Source organism: Candoia aspera, chromosome 8, assembly GCF_035149785.1.
Source record: "Candoia aspera isolate rCanAsp1 chromosome 8, rCanAsp1.hap2, whole genome shotgun sequence".
NCBI classification, from domain to species: Eukaryota; Metazoa; Chordata; class Lepidosauria; order Squamata; family Boidae; genus Candoia; species Candoia aspera.
The window spans coordinates 35,249,513-35,273,203 of NC_086160.1; the positions used below are offsets into that span (position 1 = coordinate 35,249,513).

Below are 23,691 nucleotides of genomic sequence, written 5' to 3' on the forward strand. Positions count from 1 at the left end.
ATGTTGCAATGAAAAAGTTACATGTGTAGGGTTTCTCCTCCCGTAAGAGGTATGTTGCACAGCCTGAAGTCTGTGTTATCATCAGAAGCTCTAGGTGTGGCCTCCAGAGATTTATAAATATTGTTTCTAAACTCTAATTGTTAATGCAAGAAAAGAAGAAAATTGTTAAGTACATAGCTGGAAAGTAATCAAGAACAACTATAGTATATTTCATTTTAATTAAATATAAAGTGCAAATGAAATGAAATTAATGTTATGTTGTCCTATTCATTTCTTTTCAGATTATGGAGCTGCCATAGCTCTCAAAGGACAAATATGCTCCTTAGTTCAGTTATGTATCCCTGATGTATGACATGGAACAAGGATGAATCATAATTAATAAACATACTGGCACTGGTGAATTGGAGTAAGCATGCTTAGTTGTTCAGAACTTCTAGGAGCTATAAGAATAGTGTGCATTTGTTAAAAATAGAATTAGAAAGGATCTACTCAGGATTGGAGAACATAAGGATTGAATTAAATTAAACGTCCTATGATATTAAGTATATTACTGAAACACAATTGGCAGATAAAGTATGCCAATGCAAAATAAAGTTTTTGTACTATCTGTATAAGTTCTGTACATCATTTCTGTGTAATTCTTTTTATTGAGCTCATTATATATCAAATATTATCATAATGCATTCAAAGTCTCTATATACATATATTCATACGTCTTCATATTTTTCTCATATCTCTGTGCTGAATACTATGGTAATACTGTTAAGCAAATATTATACCCATTTTAATCTAAAAATTAAAATTACGTAACAACTCAAGAAAACATTTACTGCCATTATACAGAACAGGGTATATATGTGCTCCTTATAAAATGTGTAACTCCCAAACTTAAAATGCTGTTTGAATACAGATTTTAGATTTGATTATACAGTATATTACATATATTAATTTATAGACAGTGATAGCAGTGAGTGGCATCTTCTGTATACTAGTTCTGAAAATTGCCAACAACCATACAAGCAGGGGAAAGGTAGTCCTATATAGGTATACTCAGAAGTCCCACTGAATTCATTGGCATTTATTCCCAGATAGGTGTGCATAACACTGTAGTCTAAGTAACACTGTTTACCTATTGATATTTCCATAGCATCTGGTATTACCACCTGACAAAAGCATTCATGCTGATGTTAAGGTGCAAATATTGCAGTAATGACTAATTTCAATGGCCTTCACATAAGCTGGATAAAACATACTCTTTTCATGGAAAGATGAAAATTGTAAATAACATTAACAGCTGTGCACTAAAAGTCTAGGCACAAAACCAATCAGAGAGGCAATTCTGAATTTAATTCTATGTAGTCCACAGGTGTAAATATTATTTAACTGACTAGAAACAGGGAGTACAGTGTCATCAAAGTTAATTTATATGTAACTAGAAAATCACCAAGGAAGTCAACCATAAAAAGGAGGTTCAGAAGAAAAATAACAAGAACTGGATTTCCACAGGCAGGTATAAAATCCAGATACTGTGTTCTACAGTTCCCATAAATTATGGCCTTTTGAGCTATGTTTTTAAATATTTTAGTCCAAAGAGTGGGTTGGCATACCTGAGGGTTGCTAAATCCATATTAGTAGAAGCTCAGCAGGTCATGAAAGTGTAAGAGGTCACTAATAAATGTAATAGGAAACCAGACAATAATGTATGGCTGCACCCTCCCATCCCTTATAAAATTATTCAGAAAACTTCATTAAACAGCAGTGGCATTCATCTAGCTGAGTGTGTGTTTATCACCCATGCACTAAAAGCTATAGTACATGCTCTGATGCTCATACAGCCACAGCTCGGATCTGGATGTGTAGAATGCTAAGAAGCTCCTGTGAAAGCTGATTCTAAAAACTGGGAAGGTTGAGGAGATGCAAAGCTCATGCTATCAAAAAAAACCAGGTTCAAAGTAGTTCATTGCTAGACAGAAGGAATTGTTCACAGGCAGACTGGCTCTGTCTTGTTCCTGCTTCAATTATTCCTTGCTATTCACTGAATATATTATCTCAATAAAAATTCATAGTATGTGATATCCTTTTTCCTAAAATTTAATACTGGCTTTCAAGTGATTAATAAGCTAAAGTGCTATTATGTTTCTTTAACAAAAAAAAAAAAAATCAAAACTCAGAAATACTGTAATCACACACACCCCATTTTGTCCCCAAAATCCAATTTAATCTACTCCTGTTGATGTCCCCAAGAAATTTGTCTTTCCTTCTTCAGCATCTTTCTTCTGAAACCAGGCCTTTGTACTTTTCCCTTGACGATAAGCATCAAGAAAGTAACAGATTCCAGGTATATCACTTGGAAAGTTGGGAGGAAGTTCCTGTCTTGAGCGAGGAGTAAACACAAAGCCAGGGTGATCCTTTAGCAACCTGCAGTGAAAATGAAAAGTATTATTACATATTTCGGATGTAACCTGTAGATCTCACCAGCACAGTTAGGAGACTGGAAGGGCTACTCATCACTCCACACAAAGTAACAAAATAAGGATTCAAAGAGAATTCTGCATTCTGAGAGAAGGAAAGGTTTCAGATCATAATTACAGTGGTAACAAACAAGTAGCAAAAGCTAAGCACTGGACATGGTAAGCTACTGTACCTGTAGGTAGTAGGACTAACATTTATTTTCCTAGGGACACTGCAGGACTCAAACTTGTTGGCAAGTGTTACATTGTTTCCAAACAGGCAATAACGTGGCATTTTAACACCAACAACACCAGCAAAAACAGAGCCAGAATGTAGTCCTATACGCATCTTTTATAAAAGAGAGAGAGGAGAGAGAGAGATTAAAAAAGACTAACTCATAATCACATTTAACAAAAATCAAATCATTACTAATATCAGTTTTATATGTTTCTCTCCAGTCAGGATGACTTGTGAGGTCAACTTGGAGGCAGTATCCAGTGGGTGCAAGGAAAAAGTTCCAATGCTTAATTTCTAGAGCCACGTAATGAATTTGAAATACTGGCATGATTCAAATCTGTATTTTGAGGCAAAAAGAGTAGGCTCTGAATGATACAAAATTCAAGAGTCAATTGACAAAAGATTCAACCTCAGCCTAAAGAAGCATCAAAACCCCCAAAGTCTGAAATATGTTATCACTATTGTATGTATAATATACTATAATATAAAGAAATAGTCTGTATTATATACAAAGTAGTCTAACAGCAAGTACCCTATCTCAGACCCAATTTTTGCACAAAAACCAAGTTTGTTTCTTTCTCTACAAGACTGAGGTCAGAACCAGGCCAAGAACAACACTGAGTCAGTGTTTTCCAACTCTAGTTCTTAATTGTTTTCACCATATAGACAGAATCTTGCCAGACTAAAGCTACCCTGACTAACCCAACCGCAAATAATCTGAGAGACTCTAGGGTGGGGCCACCTTGAGTCTCTTTGCTTTCCCCCTAACAACCTCCAGACTACTGAGAGTTCTCTTATCTCCCTGGAATGTGCTCCCTCCTTCCTGAGAGCTAGCGGCAGCGCCGAAATCCACCACATCACACACACCCCACTTCAGGGATGCATTCCATCACAGAACTTAATGTGGTGAAGAGCAGGTAGCCGGGTTTGTTAACCTTCAGACTTTCTTCTTTCTTGTTGAAGCTGTGGGATGTTTGTGGATTTCAATAGCTCCTATGTGCAGGCATATGTACTGTAATAGTTTCATGTTGTTGACAGGACTTGTGTGCCCCTGAATTGAATTTCATTATCATTATGGTGCAGTGCATAATGACCAGTGTCACTAAACCCTGAAGCCCAACACTGCCCGACAGATACGGACCATTAAAGCCTACACCAGTATATTCATGGAGTTGTTAAAACACATTGGTCAACTATTTGATAACAGAAAGCAATTCACACCACTTACACCCCTTCATCAGCTTTGCCTATATAGCAGCAACAATGTCTGGGTTTCTGCAAAACTGGGAAGTGCACAGAACCTTTGATTGGAAAACACCTGATTACATTTGTAATATCTGATTTGAAAGAGAAATTCAATCAAATCTACTTCAGATCAAAACAACTATTTGAGGTTTCAGAATGGTTAATTTCCATATTCATTAATGTACAACATTAATGTAAACAAGTCCTGTAAAGAAATTATATGGAAATAAATCAAGTTTATATAGCTGCACTGCTTAAAAGATAAACCCTTTGTTTAGAACCATATAGGGGAATGGTTGATTTCCTGAGATTTAGGAAAAGATCAGAAAGCCCCCTTACAATTAAAGCTGAGAATTCTCTTAGCTTGCACATAGGTGTGGATGACTTTCACAGAGTGTGATTTAGAGTGGTTATAACATTCAAGGTTGTTCAAAGCCATAATAGCTGCATTCATATATAAAACCAGGATTTTTCTTACAAGATTTGTAACAATCCCATAATGGCCTGGTTTATACCTAATATTAAGCTATAATGGATGGATTCACATATCACACTAAGCTAAAAACAAATAAATACATTATGACTTAGTGTTATGTGTGAGCCAGGCCAAACAGAAATAACCATATGAACATGGCTTGTTTTTTCAATGAGACACAGCATTAAGACTCTTAACTATGCCACAGTTCCTCCAGCTGGAAGCCCAGGAATAGCACTAATTCCTAGGTGCACTTCAAGAAGACAATTTGAATAAATTAATACTCACAGCACCAAAATGAAAGTGCCTTTTTTCATATATTACAAAGGATAAAAAGAAGAAAAAGTAAGGCTTAATTATAACAGAGGCTCAAACAGGAAAAATGATCTTTTCTTAAATAATGCTTTGCTGGTATTATGTACAACATTTTCATGTCTCAGGTTTTACATTCCAGATTTTATACCATGTTACCTTTCCCCCCAAAATCAACACCGACGATGACTTTCATTCCTGTTCTGTAGTTATGACCACAATTACATTTTAATAATGCAATACAGCATGTTTATCCTCCCATATCCCATAACTGTCTTGCACACTGCTATTTATTTATGTTGTAACCTCCCTAAGCAACCCTCTATGAACATATATGATAACATATCAATGTAGTCAAAATCAAAGTTTTATCTATCAAAAGCATCAAATGTCTACTTCTTTCTCTACTGATGGACTATAAATGGGATGAGGTGATTTACATTTGGGAAATAGGTAGAATTTTATCCTCTACTATTTCATTGATTAAATTAATGCCCTTATGCAATGTCTTAAATTTACAAAATACTGACACTGTGTTCACAGATTTCCTTCATCTGTCCTGCTACTGAACTGTGAAAACCTCCAATTAATATGGAACACAACTCACAGCAAATGGATTAATGCATCATTAATATGAAACATTGCTCACATATTAAATTAAAGCATGTGTGAAAGAAAAACATATAAATTAATATTGCTTGAGACAGTAACAACAAAAGAGAACATTTCCTGAGAACAGATGATTCACTGCAATGACAGTGCAAGGTATTAACCATTCCTCCCATTGACAAAACCTAAGTGTCTTAGCATTAAGACACATGGGCAGAAGAAAAAGATGTTAGCTTTGAATTCTGGATTTGCTGTATATAAGCTTTGGGTGTTACAAGTGCAGGTGCTAGTTTTATTTGTATTAATGTTTTTTTTAGTATCACACTAAAAACTAACTTATCAAGAATTATGTCCAGGAAGCCCAACTGTGAGTCTTCTAGTGCAGGTATCAGTTTGGGAGAAGCCTGACACTATACAGAAAATGTCAATAAATGTAGACATGTTCAGCTTGCTAACCTTGATGGATTCTCCATGTGGTGACATCACTTCATTGGATAGATCCATCATTTTCAGTGCCATTAGTGCAATCTGAATCGCATGGGTTTCACTTTCTTTGTGTAAGCCTCCAGCTACACAATATGCATCTCCAATGGTTTCTACCTAAACATTAAAATGAACAATTTACAAGATGAAGAAATAAAAAAAGAAAACCCAAAACACAGTCTGAAATGCTTTTGTTAACTATGTTCTTTCCCAAACCACCCACCATTCTACTCCTCTGGTCAAAGTAAATGTAAATTGTAGTACTCTTATGCAATTTATCAACTCCTAAAGATTTTTGCATTACAAACTCTGATTCATTTGTGGTAATTCTTCATTATAATAAAAATGTTATTATATCAAAATATTTACCTTGAATTCTACTTCTATGAGGCTCTATCAGCAATCCCAAAGCACTTACTCATAAATAATGCAATTGAAGTCAATATATTTATTCCAAGGTAAATGTAGTGAAGATTGCAGTCTAAAGCATATAATTTTCCAGATAACTTATTTTACATCTAAAGCATCAACTTCTAAGTTACATTATGCTTTCTACTTGATTACGCCTACAGTTTAGTTGCAAATAAACATGTTTCATTTAATTCTATATCATGTTTTAAACCTGTTATACTTTTAAGCTCTGAATCCAAATAGGTCTTCAAATCACATTCACTTCTTTGCAATTATTTCTCTCTGGAAAGCCAAGCTGATGCAATAAATTCTCTACCTTGTAGACATCCAGTTCTCCACACTGATAATCAAAGCGAGTGTAGAGTTCATTAAGCATGGTGATAACCTGCATGGGTGAACACTGAGAACAGATTGCAGTGAATCCTACAATGTCGGAAAAAAGCATTGTGACATTATTAAATTTCTTGGCCTGTACAACTTGTCCTTGCCAGAGCTGCTGAGCAACCTCCTCAGGGAAAATAGAGCATAAAAGATCAACTGTCTTCTTTTTCTCTTCTTCAAGAGCTTGATGTGCTTGCTCAAGAGTAGCCTTAAGCTTCCCTAATCTTTTCTTCAATCCATCTTGAGCTCTGGCTTGTTCACCTATTAAAACAACATCCCTAAGTGCATTATGAATTGGAATATCTGAAAGATATAAGCCACGTCCTGTAAAATCTTCCAGTCTATCCACACAGGGAGATCCCAAGAACAAAATGGCATTAGATTCAATAATGTAGATCATCTGTCCTTTAAGGTCCATAACCTAAGCCAAGAGAGTAAAATGAAGCAATGAGAGCATTCTGAAGCTATTTCACATATACAAAGGTAACAAAAATCAGTGTCTACCGACATTCCAGACAAACTTCTCTGGATGTGGAGCCCAAAGTATAATCCTCACCACTCTCTCTCATTTTTGAAAAACCATCCCCCTTTTACCTTTTCTCCATAAACAATTGTGTATTTAATAGATTTCTACTTTCTGATGCCTATATTCTATAACTCTGATAAAGTTAATTGTGGTAAGTTATAAATGTGCAAGTTTTTAAAAGTATCTCTAGACTCTTGCAATTTTCATCAAGATGAGCATGGTCTATTATCTGAAGAACTAACCAATGCTTTTCACATTACAATATCAGTGGGCAAGGGAAAGGGATAGATAAAGATGATTCAGGGTGCTGGTTATCACCTATAAAGCCCTACATGGCATTGTTCTAGGCTATTTGTGGGACTGCCTGTTTCTGCTTGGCCCACCAGATCCAACAGGGGTGAGCATGCTCTTGGTTACTTCCATCAAACAATGTCACCTTGTTGGACCCAGGAGTCATGCCTTCTCTCTGGAAATGCCTGCCCTGTGGAAAACCATACCTCTGGAAATCAGGATGGCCCCAACCCTATTAGTTTTCCGTAAGGCACTGAAGATCCAGCTGTTCCCCCAGACATTTGGGCCGGGAGGTTAGGTGAGCTCTGATAGTTAATGCTATTTTTATAAGTTGGGATTACTATTTTGACCTCAGGTATTGTAGCATAGACTGTGAAAGTATTGTTTTAAATTTGTACACTGCCCAGAGTCATTGCTGTGAGATGGACAGCCAGATAAGTATAAGTTAGGTAGGTAGGTAGGTAGGTAAAAAATCAGAGTAAAAAACAATCAGAAAATAAATCTATCAATAGGCTAGCTTTTGTGACAGAGAGGGAAAAATGCCAATTTGTCTAGGGACAGGAATAACTTATATAGAATATCTAGTGGATCTGGTGTTATTTTTTTTTTTAAAAATGCATAAGTAGGGGCTGTGAATTTGCTAGAACTAGCAACTCATGGTTTTATTTTCTGTAGGTTAGACTTTTCTACTCTCATGTACTATCAGTATGAATCTGAAGCAGAACGAATTCAGAACATCTAATATACAGTACATGCTATCAAGTCTAACGATATCAAATATGGAAGTAAGATGATAGCTATTTTTAATCTATATTAATCATTTGATTGTAAGCAGTACTATGATAATCCACCACCCATCAAATTTCAAAATGAAATGTTTAGAGCAAAGCATTCCCAAATTTATATAGAGAGCCACAACAGGAATAATGTATAAGAGCTGGAGAACTTAAGTTAATCTGTATATTTTAAGGCAGGATTCACATGTTCAAATACTGTCAGTTAAAAAGAAACTCAATGAATAACTAGATTTAAGAAAGAAGTCTAACTTAGTCTCACCAACATGTAAATATTTCACCATGGGTTCATGATCTGGTTGTCAGTTGTCTCACATGCAATCTAAAGTAATATTGTTCCAAAATATTAAATAAGTTGTTCTTGAATGAATGAAAGAACATCTCCTACTTTGGAACATCTACTGCATTGACTGAAAGTGAACATACATAGAAGAAAGATATAGATTTCAAATACTTAATGTTTTTCCCCTTCATACATTCATAAATTAAGGGAAAACCTAATCCGGATTGGCTGGGTTCATTCATCACAGTAAACCATAATGTGATTTGTTTATGAACCATGCCATCATAGGCTGTGAACCATGGTTTATGGCTTATTTATCCAAACAAAGATAATTAAGTAAACTATAGGTCAGCATGATACATAAATTCCATCATAGTCTTATACCTGAATTAAAGAAAAATGGATATAATGAGGAAATGAAGAAAAAAGATACATCCAATTCTTACCCCAGTTGACTTTTTAAGAACCTTGTCTCCTCGTCTCACTCTTATAGAAAACTGCATGTTCAGCATTGTCATGATCCCACTAAATGTGCAATTTATTTTAGGAGCTAAAATTTCAAACCACTCATCAAACTGTGGCTTTGCTTGAAATTCTCTTTTGTTTAATAATCTCCTGATGCCATTGCCAACTTGCAGAATAACCATGTCCTTGTCAAACATGCAATGGAAAGGAAAGGTCTTACAGAACATAGAAGAAGGAATGACAAGAGAAGATTGGGGTTTACAGGGTGACAGTGATGGCTTTGTGTTTTTGATGTGCACCGAATACAACAAATAAGGTTGATCAATAAACTCAGCACTGTCCCTGCAGAAGCTGGGTGGCATTACTGTTACCTTGACCTCCGTATCATACAAAATGAGAGCTGCTGTCTTAATAATGCCAGACAGGATGAGGGTAGTTGGTTTTTGGGGAAAGAAATAGTACACATTTAAAAAATGAGGGTCTTTTTCCAAACACAAAATTGAGACTTCTTCAACTCTGCCCATTTTTCCAGCTTCATGGCAGTGAGAGCTCTGCTTCAGAAGAGTACTGAAACTGTTCAAAAAGTCTTTGAGAGTTCCCCCAACAACTGCAAGAATGTGTTCATCTTCTTCATAGCATATTTTGAAAAGCTCTTCGCCAAGTGATTCTTTTACAACATTGACTGGAATTCCTGCCAGCATAAAACAATTTGGTTAATGGTATTGTTCTAAATACAATCTTAAAGTCCCCCAATTAATGTGTTTTTGATTTTCAATGTACATTCTCCTGTTTCTTTTATCTAACCCTGCTTTCTATTACTGAACACTTCAGATAAATAGCTGTTTTAGACCACTCTCTGAAGACAGTTTTTCTTCCCTGAGACCTTGTATGATTGAAGCAAAGGATCTATTTTTTTGCAAAAATCTGGTGAGCATTTGTTATGGGCTCTTGCAGATGAAATGTAACCACCAACTAGGCATCTGCAGCAAATAGCCTTCTGGAATTTGGCATGTAACTCTACTAAAAATTACTGTTGGTACTAGTAGCAAATGAAAAATGGGACACAGGTGGATCTTGAACCCCTTTCTTGTTTAATCTGCTCACAGCAACTTCCCCTCCTGAAATGAGAAGCACAGAGATGCAAATGATGAAAGCTAGGGATGAGAAAAATGAAACTCTCTGATTGCTGCTTTTCTCCTACTAATCAAGGGAACTGATCCCACAGATTTTGAGTTTTATCTTTGCAGATTAACATTTAATTTGAATTTGAGATAATCTGAAATAACACTTAATTTGATCTGGCTATAGAAGGACAACATCAGAGGAGATACACATTCCAATGTTTTATGGAGGGAGGTGTTTGTGTGCACATACATGTGAATAACAAAGAAAAGAAGAGGACTTTGAGGGGAATGAACTAGGGTTTTCAGATATTTTTCCTGTTAAATATTAGGAAAGTATTCCAATTTGAGGAGTATATCAGAATCATTGTATGCTTCCCATCCATATCCTTTCCTTTCATTAGACAACCAGATCATTTCCTGAAGTATATGAACATACATCCTCAATATCTTGTATTTTATACTCGTCATGAACTTTATTTACTGACCAGCAAGATGTCTACAGAATAATGAAAATGTATCAAAAGAGGCAATAAACAGAGGAGAAAAAAAAGGGAAGGGGAGAAAACAGAATCACATTTTCTTGGTGTTCCAATCTTGGGGTTTAACTATGGGGGTATGGCATTTCTCTGTAGAACAAGCATTTATTTAACACCTCCTCCCCCCATAATGAACAAATACCATCCAGCATATATAAGGGAACCTTTTAGGATAAAAAGTGGGCTGTAAATGTCTTAAATACATTAAGAAAAATTATATGGTTAGCATTGTCGACAATTTCATGCCATGCTGTCAGAATATAAGCCACATAAACTCAGCTGTCGTTATTGTTGATTATCTGCCTTTGCAGCTGCATGCCTTCATTTTGACTCTAAGACATTCAAGAAGACTCCATGTTATTAGTGATCTTGGTTGAACTCAGGTCATTGGGGATGCTTAATAATCATAAATTGGTTGTAGTGGCAGTATTTGCTATGCATAAATATGTCATTACCAGCCATATTTGCATGATCAGTGATCAGCTTCTCAAAATCTTTTTCATCATACTGTCTGTAAATGAAGAAAAACAAAATTTTTAAAACTACAGTTAGTAAAGATCAAGTAAAACTTTTCTTGAATGGAAATAATTAATAAAATAATAAATAATGTATCCAGTGTTTAAAGTATAATGATACTTTTTCTTAGTTTTTCAATTTTTCACAAACTGAATGATGACCCTCCTATCCATACATCCATATAAACCCATAAAATTCTAAGCAAATCTAAACTTGAAAATTGATAGAACATGCAGCCAAATGAGTTTGCTTGCAACTGCAGTGCCATAAAAAGATTATAACACTTGTTCTGATTATATAAAAAATAGTTTAACTTCCAAATTGGCTAGATCAGAGAAGCAGCCACAATGCTAGGAAATGGTACAATCCAGCCTGAAGTCTGGCTCTTAGGCACCTTCATTTCCTTTTTCTGAGGAAAAAATACTAAACATATGTAAAAGTCAGTTACTTTTAAGCTGTCAGTTCTCATGACAGCACAGCTTGAAAGGAAAGGCAAAGGGTGCAAGCTATCTTCAAAGTAATGAAGTATTCCAGTACTCTAAAAAGGGGATACAGCTCAAGATTCAGCCTCTTGACCCTGTCCTGATGAAAAATTCTAATATTTTGCTGTTAAATTATAGTTCAAACTCCTCATTTTTTAGTACAGAAGACTCTGTTTTATATTTCAGGTACTTGAATTCAGCAACAAATCGGACAGTTGTCTAGGACCACCAGATCTGAGCTGCAAAAATCTAGATGACCACATGATGGCAACAAAGAGTTCACATCTTATTTACATTTTTATTGCCATCTTGTGATCATGTCTATGCCTGTTGCTCTTATTGTATAACTGGGACAGAAACCTTTACTGATTTACTGAAAAATCACCCAGAGGTTTCTTAGTTTATTTTCTACTTTCTGCCCATTTTTGTTACAGAATACGTACATTACATTTAATAACGTTAAAGCCCTTATTTAATAATACACCTCACTCTACCAACAGCATATAAAGCCTTACAGTCCAAAATACTGACAGGAGAAATTATACTACAAAGTTGCTGTTCAACTTATACTTCGTAAGTATTAAAACTTAGTCATTAAATAATAGGAAATAGGGATTAATGAGGCAGCACTAACTGCTAGATATATCTATAATTCTTTTTGAATTTATTAAATGTTGCAACCATAGATAACTTACCTGATTTCTTTTATATTATTATTGGCTAGGGTTCTTTGAAATGCAAGATACAACCTTTCATACTGAAATGAGAAAAGGTCATATTAAATCAAATGATATTTAAACATGTAATACTGGAATCAGAAAGATCCTGATCTTTTAAACAGAAAGAGACAAAAGGTACAAATGTCATTTAGCTCAGGTTTCAAATCCATTCTATGTATTTAATAGAAATATGCTGTATATTTAAATAGGAAGGATCCTATCCAAGGATCTGCAAAGTTTTCTAACTTGAGTGATACTTTGCCAACCACAATTTCAACCAAAAGCAGTTTTTGAACTTTCTTCAAAGACAACCACACTTGGAGAATATTTACATAAGGGAACCTGGAAATGACTTAGACATGATGTTCTAGTACAGCTTCTTCACAAAATGGCAACCAATCACCTGGCCAGCCAGCAGCAGGAGTGAATCCAGGAGCATCTCCCAGCTGTGAACCCTCTGTTTAAGGCAGAATTCAGCCTCATACAAAATGAAAATATGCTATTCACGGATTGCCAAAATTCCTAGCTAACATATCTGTCTTGTTTGCATAGTGGCACAATTTTCAGAATCTGTTTTCAGAATTCTCTGTGCATATGGATCATAAATTTACAATTTTATTTTATGATCCATTCAAATAATATGGTCTCCAGGAACAGCTGCTATTGCACCAACAATTCTGTATTAATGCACTGTATTAATGCAATGTAGTAGTATTGATTTTAAAAAATGAACAATGTACTTGTATTTCGCACTTATTCTCTATTACCCCTCAGCAATCCAACCCAGGGATTATGATGGCTTTAAGAGACTTCTAGTAAGCAAATTTCCATGACCAGTGAAGGGGATTTGTAGGGTATCTATGCAACTAAGCAAGGACTTTGCACAATGCAAATATCCAAAGATAGTTATCCAGATTCCAACTATCTTCAGTAGATGGTTGTCCAGACTCCTATTATTAACAGTCCATCAGAATGGCAAACTTGGGGTTGCTATTACGTTTAACATCTGTTGCCATTTTCATTATTTGTTACACCAAAATTTTAGAGATTTTATGGAAGTAAAATAGGGATGAAGGAAGATTATGCTGCCTCAAGAAAAACTGTAGTGCTGACTTCAATATTTTACATTTGAAATAAAAAGAACAGAAATAATGTTTCTCCTTATTAAAACAAGATGTAATTAATAATTATATTTAAACAGAAACAATATGTGAAGGATTTTCCATATCCTCACTTGATTCTTCAATTTCTATTTTTGAATTCAAATTAATTAATAAGCAAAGAAACATCACATGCATTTATTGGTATCTTGAATGTCATCAAATGTTATTTCAGCCTGTACTGTATTCTCCATGTAATTCTTACAACAACCTCTGATTGACGTCAATGGAAGCATATGAACAGATCCGGGGCATGATAGTTGCAGAAAGCTTTCCAAGTGGAAAATGGGTAACATAAGCTGATCTTCAGCCAGTGGAAAGAGAGCCTAACTTCTAAATAAATCTGGTTCTAACTAAGGCAGTGCTTCCCAAACCTGGGTAAATTACCCAGAATTGGGTAAAAGTTGTTTTTCTTTGGGTAACAACACACAAACCCATTACCCAATCACAACAGGGACATTTAAATTGACTTAAAGTGTTTTACCTACACTGGGTAAAAAGGACTTTCTGATAAGTGGTTTTGGGTAATGAAGGAAAAAGTTTGGGAAGCACTGATCTAAGGGAACAAATGCAATTGGGTGCCAGTTTTGTCCCATATACTATAATCAGTTCCTTGTAATATTGGAATACTTTCTCAGCTAATTTATATATAAAATTCTGCAGGTATACTAGAAAACAGCATCATATAGGAATCAATATCCCCACCATCCATATACATATCAGATTCCTATTCTACTTTTAAAAAGAGTGTAATATGAATAATTTGAAAAGGACTTTAGACATCGCAGGCTACGCGTTTTACATGAAGGTCACATATCTGATGGATCCCAGACAATGTGATTCGAAAACACTTTTGCTTTAGAGATCCATAAGAAATGCTGAGAGGAACAGAAAATTAGATTCACTCCAGTTGTTTTAGACAATTATTCCCATATCCCTCCACTATTGACTATTCTGGCTGAAACTAATGGAAGTTAAATACAAAATGTTCAGGGGGCAGTAAGTAACTTGATTCATCCAGACTGTACAAAAAACAGTATTAGACTGATTGAATAATAAGAATAACTGCTTCTCTCTTTAAGAAGTACCCTCAGACATCATCCTTTTTCTTATTAATGTATATATTTCTGTGATATGGATGTTTTTCAAACTAAACCAAACAGAAAGATTTTCTCTTAAAACGTTATTAAAAATAGGTTAGGGAGCCCAGGAAGAATAAATAAAATGCATTTTGCTAAGGCAAAAATCCCACCTCTATTAGTATACATTGGATGTCTCCATTGTTACTATGAAGGCATAGTCAGAAGCTCTAGGAACCAACTCCTTTTGCTGTAAAAAAACGAGTGAGCCATAGTACTGTATGTATAAAAAATCAGGTCCATTTAAATTTTGCTGTAATGGTCCTGTCAGAATTCTGTATCCTGAGTTTTGCTAGATTGCTAGCCAGTGTAAGCCTTGTCAAGTCACTGCTAAATCAAGGTGTACAAAAGTATCATACCTTGAGTACCTTTATCAAAATGTTTCAAATAGTAGAACTGGGCATAAATAAAGATAGAACAAAGATGGGTAAGGGATATTTTTTAAAAACAGGATTTTCCTACTGATATTCCAATCAACTTACCTGGGGAGAGATGAGTTTGTAAATGCTCTCAGCTAGAGTATGTAGAAATACTCTGCTCCTGGTTTTCCTTTGTGGAAGGTTTCCATGAGGGTCTTTCTCTCTGCAGATGGGCAAAGGAGCCTTAGAACTGTTTGGCACCTCAGCACCTTCTTCCTCATTTTCATCTGAAATGCCACTTTGGGTTAGCAAGGAGAAAGGACATTCGCCAGTGATCTTCAGCTCTTTCAGTTTTGTGCAAAACATACTGTACAAATCACTATTACAAAATTGTGTGTATCTCTATTTTGTGCTGAACATGTCTGTTCCATTAACCAACAACAGAAGAAAGAGCTAACAGCAGGAATTCCTGTGGTAAATTACTTTTGACTGTAAAATCAACTGCCAAAACAACATTATCTTTATTAGCCTGCAATGAAAGAAGGAAAAAAAGTGAAAGGAGACAAATAGTATTATATTATGCTTTTCACTACATTAAAGAACACAGCATAAATTCTCTGTATCCCCACTGTTGATGACTATAGTTGGATGTCTTATTAAACTACACTGTAATTGGTGACAGAGTAAGCTTCAAGCACATGAATTCTCCTTACATTCTTCTCTTTTAGTGGCAAGAGAAAAAGACATGAAACCTAATTTACATTTTCCATGAAGCATAATTTATTAGCACTACGTCATGTTTAACTGACTGTGATTTATGAAACCCACTTCATACCTTATGTTTGTTTTTAAAAAATCACAGTTAAATTTTCAGTTTCAGACAAAAAAATTGCATTTGAAATTAAAAACTTTCAATCTCGTGCTTTGAATGATCCTAAGACTTGCTGCATCTTGTTCTCCCAATGCTACACCATACATCTGAGAACAAATATCTTACTTTCTTTAAAACTAAAATATTGTATTAGATATTTTTATTTATTTATTTATTTATTTAGCACATATTTCCACTGCCCATCTCAAACACGACTCTGGGCGGTGGAAAAATTAGTGAATTAAAAATTAGTGAAATAAAGGACTTAGCAAAATTGGATAGGACAGACAGGATCACTCTTCCCAGCTGAAGAGATTTTGACCCATGTGGACAACTCTCAGAAGAAGATTGTGCAGGTGATTGGCAAAGCAGGTGGCCAGAACCAGTAATAGAAATAGAAACGAGCCATAGCTGCATTCAGACAGGAAGGAAGTGTGACCATGGATGGGTGCAAAGGCTTTAAAGGAGTATCTTTAGTAGTTGGGGAAAGAAAGGATGTAGCAAAATTGGATAGGCAGATAGGAAGCCAGTGAGTGGCTGTATCAGTAATGCATCTTGTTCATCCCAGTTATGATGAGGTCATAACCAGTGACTCATTAATCCAAAAGCAGAAGGATTGGTAGAGAAAAATCTTTTTGCTTCAACAGAAAGTCAACTAAAAATGTTCAGGCAAGGAAAGCCATGTATGTCATTGTGAGCTACCTTGACTATCGGAATAAACCAAAAGGCAATGTATAAATTCAACAATAAACAAACAAACAAAACAGGGCTTTACTATATGCCTGGTCCCAGCAGAAATACTCAACAGAGATGGAAAGACAGGCAGTGATAGGCAAGAATTCTTGATGAATAAATCTAAAAACTATAGTTTAAGTTATTTAAATAAAGTAGTTTTATGACATACTGAGGAAAAATTATCGAACTTTGTTGAAGTGTTTTACAGTGGATTTTCTTATCTTAAACATGGATCAAGACATGGATTTGAAGGGTCTATCAGCCCATCTCCATGAAATAGGTTTAGGTTGCAACTGCCACCTTGCTTTTTCTTAATACCACCCCTCCCCCCAATTAGACTTCTATTTCCTGTCTTCTCACTGATAAAATGGATTTGAAGAAGAATTACTAGGCTTGGGGTTCACTACACTTCACCTATGTTCTTCTAATAAATACATTTTCCGTCAAAAGAAATTCCAGTGGCAATTAAGAGCAAAAGTCATAGCTCCCTCACATTCTCTGCTACAAGGTTAATTACATTTCACTGACTGTAAAGACAGATTAGAAGTTTGTGTGTAATTTCAAGATAATAGTGGTTTTGTGAGTGACAATATGCCTGACATGTACAATCCTCCTAGGTACTGTAACAATTCCTATGTTTCATTTGTGCTAAAAAGAAAAATGGGCCAGAAAAAGCAGCAGAGCCATTATTGTATAATACAATCGTAGTAACCAAGACTATAGCTAAAATGAGGTAATACTTAATACGGGGAAAGGGATATTTTCTTTTCTTTCAGACTTTTTGATTATATTCAAAAACTAATATATGACAAAAGTTAAGTACCAGCAACTGGTATCTTGGGTCCAACACGTGGAATCAGATAAGTCTAAATTGGAATAAAACACAGACAAATTTGTGAAATTTAAATTATAATGCAAATATGCATTATGAATGCAGTTATGAACTCCTTTTAGAACACTTAAGACACTAATTCATCACATTGTTCTTTACTATACAGAGATTACAGTATAATTGAGAGAACGTTCCATTGACTTTTACTCATTTCTCGACCTAAACAAGAGGGTTCAAATCTACTTATAACTGTATAACAAAAATGCATGGTCATTGATATATGTGGATTATTTTGTTTTCTTTCATTCTAATTTGGGGGTGTGTTTTTGCAAAAAAAAATCCCAAACAAAAAATAAGCAAATGTGATTACTCATTCATATCATCCCTATATTTGCTTATGATATCAATAAAGCAAAAGCTCAGCCAATCTTCTTGGCTAAAAAGTCTACTCTTACTGAGTATATTTAGCATTGCACAGAATCATATAAGATGCTTAGCAATCAACACAAACTGACAAATACTGAATTTATATAAATAAGTCTGCCTAATTGGATATGCCAGGAAACATAGTTCTATATGAAAAAAAATTGAAAAATAGTTCTTTGTGAAGAATTATGAAGATCAATTGAGTGGTTGGGTAGAAAACAAATACTAGACATGAGTTAAGTCATAAGCATCTGCAAGATGGGAACAAAGGGTGGAAGAAATAGCAAAAGATGCATTGTGACACCATAACACAAACTCTGTGACTTACATGCTTGCTTCTGACAGAACAGTATTGTATTGTGATGTTGCAACACACATTTCATCATTTTTCCCCATCATTGTACTGGATACCTATGAGTTAAATCAAGATCAAAACTCAGCAAATTGAAGTACAATGTGTAGCTATTATGCATGCATCTCAATCTACTGTTTACTAAACATTCTCTTCTAGTGTTTTGGTTAAACATTCAACATTACTTGCATGCCGCCTTGAGTTATTTATAAAAAATAATTAAAGCAGGATAAAAATAAAATAAATAAATAAAATGTAAAGTTGATTTAAAGAAAAATTAACAATAATGGACTTAGATAAATGTAATGTATGCAATGACAAAATCAAAGAACTATATTCATCCAATTGCTCCTGTTCTCAGAACTCTACAGCCTGCCAAGCGGAAAGGGTTAAAAACAAGGTACAATTGAAACACCATCTAAAATATAGATATTCCAGTCTTATTTCTGTTTAGGCACAACGGAATCTCTGTTAAACAAACTATCTTGCCACTGAACAAGAACAAAATTCTCCCATCAAAACCACCCCATTGTTTATGAATCACATTGTCAAACATACCCTTTGGCTAAAAAAAAGTTAATGGATACATAGTGACTGTTATCTCAAAAAAGATTTTCACTGGGTTGCCAAGAAACAGGGAGATATTTCTGGAACAATGAAGCAGAATCAAACTAGTTGAATAGATTCCTATTTGGACAATATGGTAAAAAATAGTTCTGAAGATGGTCAATTGTATGAACAGTTTATTTTATTTATTTTTATTTTCAGCAAAATGGGTAAACTCTGCATCTGTTGCTTCCAAAGGCAAATATTTTGGATGGTTATGGAATGAATTCAGGTTGAAAAAAAAACTTGAGATGATAAAACATGATGGCCTTTGGGAAACTATCTACCTTGCCTAGAACTGTCTTCACAGAGATGGTTGCTGTAATATTTATTTATATTTTCTTGGTGCTTTCTATTTAGATTATGAAGATAAACTTCTTTAGCTGAGCTCATCAAATCCTGATTTGAAAAGGCAGCATTTGCACCCACATAATCAATTTGAGTTCGACAAAGGGGGCAAAGTCCACATGGAGTTGGAATTTAGAGTAAAAGTACCCACAATATTTATTGGCTGTAATTTACAGATCTTTGCCATACCATAAAACATATAACTAGTCCACAAACAGCCTGGATGGCAAGAAGGTGGACCAGCTACGATACGTAATGGAAGCCACTCCTGATACTAGGATGAGGGACAGGCATGCTGTCAGCTGAACTAGGCTGGAATTCTATAGCCACTTCCTAAGATCCATATATGAACTTCTCTTTTTGGAGAAGCCAGCCGCCCTCAACTGCACTTCCCCCCCAAAAAAGAATCTGATTCTTTGCCTCCAGCACTCCCCCAGGGAAAAGTTCTGACATAGAAATAGGACTGAAATATATTGCTATGAGCTAGTGTGAGGTGTGTTGCTATGGAAAGAACCCCCCCCCCCAGTCATATATATTCCTTTCCAACTTCCTCAGCTGGGAATTAACCTCTGTCATAGCAGTGGAAATCAGCTTATACTTTGAGGGGGAAGAAGAGATGGCTGAGAAAATTGATGATAATGACTGAAGGCATGTGGAAGTTTCCTTACAGACCACTGAAACACCCTAGACAGAAAATTACTTTTCCCAGCTCTGCCTCCAGGCTTTATTCCTGTGGCTCCACCAGCATTTAAAAATGATTAGTTTGTGTCCAGTTTGCAGTTTTTCAAGAGTTATTGTAGACACCAGCTGCACAATGGGCAGCTGACCAGGTCACAACCCAGTCTTACAACTGCATAATGGTGCAATCTGTTTTTGAAAAGTGATAAACCAGACTTAGAAATAACAGGCAATAATAGAAGACATGTAAAATTAACTGTAACTTTATTGACATATATCTGAACAACTAAGTATTCTATTTACATAGGTAGAAATGTCATCTTAATTAAAATGTATGTATAAACTGATTGCAATATGGGATATTAGACATTAAAGCCTAGGGATATTGAAGCTCAAGACTTCTTAGCTCCTCAGTGGACAGAACAGTTACTAAGAAATTTTATTCTGACTGTCTAGAATGAAATCTATTCTATTATTATCAAAGAAAAGTGGCCTTAAAATAGCTACCTGGAAGTTACTGTTTTTCTTAAATGTATGATAAAATATTATGTGGCAACAATATTAGAGTTCCTACAGTACGTGTGTATATTGCCACTTTTGTATTTACTGATAATGTTCATAGTTCACATGATTTTGCTTATGCTTCATCTATTTAAAAAAAGAAACTCCTAATTGTAAAAACACTTTTCATCTCAAAGTCAACTTATCATGCTTCAGGCATGGTTGAAGCTTCCAACAGAATTCTCCCATTCTAATATTAGCAGAAGAACAATGTGAAATGGCTGTTGGACTTACTCTGAAGTGCCTTCTGGTCACAGAAGATGGACCTGGCAGTAAAGGGGTAACTCTATCTCTTCTACCTGCAAGGCAGGGTTTAAAACTTATTTCATACCCTTTCAGGCCCATGTACTGACTTCCACTCAGTGTGATTTAAATCTTTTCTCATTTATTCCTGTATGAACACACTTGCAAGTGGGAAAGAAAGAACAATGTGTACTACAGTAAAGACACTCACATACTGGTCCTTGGGCACTTAGATAATTCAACCAACTTCCCTTATTAAGTAGAATGGGACTGTTGGATTCATCTTCTGGTGACACAAGGCACTTCCTCATAAGTCCAACTAGTGTCCTGGATCACCAGATACAGTGTTGACAGAAAAGAAGAATGCTAAAACAGTACTTCATGGCTGAGTGTAAAAGTTTATAGCACTTTATGTGCCCCAGGGCAGCTAAGTCCACCACTGAGGAGGTAGTCTTAACTATTTTATAAAATTCCGTAAAGATTAGTGGCTCTGCTTGAGAGCTTTCCTACAAACATCTACCAATGATCATCTAGCCATTAAGGCCACCAATGTACTCACCCTTCTACAGAGAAGGCTGTGAAGCAGGAAGGGGATAGCTTGTTGCTGCCTGTAAATACCATGGCAAGGCATTTGTTACTCCTAATTGTGGAGTAGGAAACTCTTCCCTGATTGATTGATTTTATTTAATCAATTTATATAGCCACCCAATCCATGTATAATTCAGGTTACATACACAATAAAAATTGCAAATAATACCACCCAAAACATTAAAATATAGTATTACACATTCCATTAGAGACCATTTCAAACAGCCAAAAACAATGAGAAGCAGTGATGACAGACACAAAATCTCCTAACCCACTGCCTGCAATAAAAACTGGTCTTCAGAGTCTTCTTTATATATATATACATAAGAATTTTATTAAGTTTCAAGCAAAGATAACAGCTACAGAAAAAAACTACAATGAAAAAAAAGAAAAAAAACTAAAAAAGTGTAGAAACACAAGAGAAAAATTTTCAAAAGTACAAAAAGAGGTGACTTCTGACTTTTAACAGCAAGGATATACAAAAGTTTCCATAATCAATCCCTTACTGTATATTAAACCACAATCACATTATTTTTATAAATCATTCCATTGGCACATTATAAAAATCACTAAATGCAGTTGCTCCCTCCCCTTATAAAAGGGGTGTGTGTGTGTATTAAAAGAATACACACACACACACACACATACATACACACCTCCTAATCAACTTCCCCCAAACATAAAATTTATTTAATTATTTCCTTCCTACTACTATTCTATACATTCCTGTCTACTATAATAAAGATCAAACTAAAAACATACATTGTCTGTCGTTGTATTCGATAATACAACAATTTTAATAATATTAATCATATTAAACCAAAAATCAGACATTTCTTATTTTTATTATACCTTAATAATCTTAATCCAAATTGTTAAACATAAATGAAATCAGCCAAACCCTAAAAGCAATCCAGATAAATATTCTTAAGCCCTTATCCCACTTTAAAATAAACCAGAGCATTTACATATCCCCACAAAGAGCACAGAGCTTTTTTCTTTAAAAAAATCGACCAGCCCAACTGCCCCCTCAAAAACTCCAACTTCTCTTCAGGAGAACTCCCATACATAATAACCCCTTCTTTTCCATGGCATTCCATCAGAAGATCAATTTCACTTATAGCCTGCAACTCGATCTCTCCATTTAACTTCTTCAACTCGACTATCCAATCTTCATCCATCATTTCAACAGAAGTCCAGATCTCACTCTTAGAAGAGACATTTCTGTCGCTGTTAAATTCCTCAGTTTCATCCACAACATCCCCAACCAGATGACACATTTTAGACCTCATATTTTGCACAATGTCCTGAATGCTTTGCATAAAAACTTGGTAGGAATCATAAAGAATCTGTTTAAAATCTCAGTGGAAGTTAGAGAAAGTCTGTCTAAAATTCTCCATGTCTCAAGCAGTAGAGACATGGCGCTCCCCAGGAGCTAAACCAGTGAAAGTCAAAGATATGAAAGAATTCCGAAATGTGTTCACATAAGCGAAAGTGAGATATGCAGACAGTTCCCCAGGGAAAGTAGACGCAGAAAACTGGAAGTTCAAAACAGCCAATTCAACCTGTAGGAAAATGCTAATATCGTCAAATTTGGTACAAAAATATTAACAGGGAGACAATTATTTACTCTCAACCCTCCTTAATATTTGGATGGAAAACAAAGTCCAAAACTTAAAAAGAGTTTTTTTTTAAAAAAAATTATCCCAAAAATAATGATAAGCACCAAGAGAACCCACTTTTCCTTGCTGTAGAAAGCCTCTCTTAGGGTACAGGTACTTAAAATAAATATAAATTGGGTGATTTAGAAATGGGGTGGCTGGTCTTAGTGTCCCTTTAAGGCTACAGCATGGCTTGGAAATTGTAATGTCCCAGCCTCCTGGCTAGCTCTTACCAGTTGAACACAAACGCTGTTTGCAACCTTCTAGTTGCAAGCAGCCATCCAGAGGACAGATGGGGTGATTCCAAGTGTTTTCCTTTTTCTGGAAAAACACTCCTCGGCTTCAGGAAAAACCTGCCTGAGTCCGAAAAAACAGCCGCATTGTCAGTTCTGTCTGCTGAGTCCGCGGGGACAGCTGTTCAGTCTACCATGTCCCACTGGAAGTCCAGTCTTCAGAGCCTTCTGAAAGGCAGGCAAGGTTGGGGCCATCTGAATCTTGTGGGGCATGCTGTTCCATAGGGCAGATGTAGTGACAGAGAAGGCACATTTCCTGGGTCCCAATGGATGACACTGCTTAAGTGATGGGACCCAGAATTCCTGTTTGTAGGAGACAAGCTATCAACACTTTGCTCCTTTAAAGCACATTTGAGGTTGATCCTTAAGAGTCCGATGTACAACTAGCCAGAGGCAGGATTGGACATGTTAGTCAAAATGATAAAAGCAATGTCACCCCAGTGTCTGCCTCTTTTGTACATGTGTGACATCATGAAGCATGTAGAAAGGGGGTGGATCT

General features: G+C 35.5%; 1 protein-coding gene across 1 annotated transcript; it reads right to left on the bottom strand.

Moving 5' to 3' along the window:
- Positions 1 to 208: 208 nt before the first annotated feature.
- Positions 209 to 15,631, bottom strand: GUCY1A1 (guanylate cyclase 1 soluble subunit alpha 1). The gene is made up of 8 exons (XM_063310852.1): positions 15,122 to 15,631; positions 12,317 to 12,378; positions 11,079 to 11,134; positions 8,945 to 9,654; positions 6,540 to 7,025; positions 5,786 to 5,929; positions 2,645 to 2,799; positions 209 to 2,418 (listed from the first exon to the last, which is right to left on the bottom strand). The coding sequence occupies exons 1-8, from the start codon at positions 15,362 to 15,364 to the stop codon at positions 2,217 to 2,219; spliced, it is 2,058 nt and encodes a 685-aa protein (XP_063166922.1). The 5' UTR covers positions 15,365 to 15,631; the 3' UTR covers positions 209 to 2,216.
- Between the last annotated feature and the right edge of the window lie 8,060 nt (positions 15,632 to 23,691).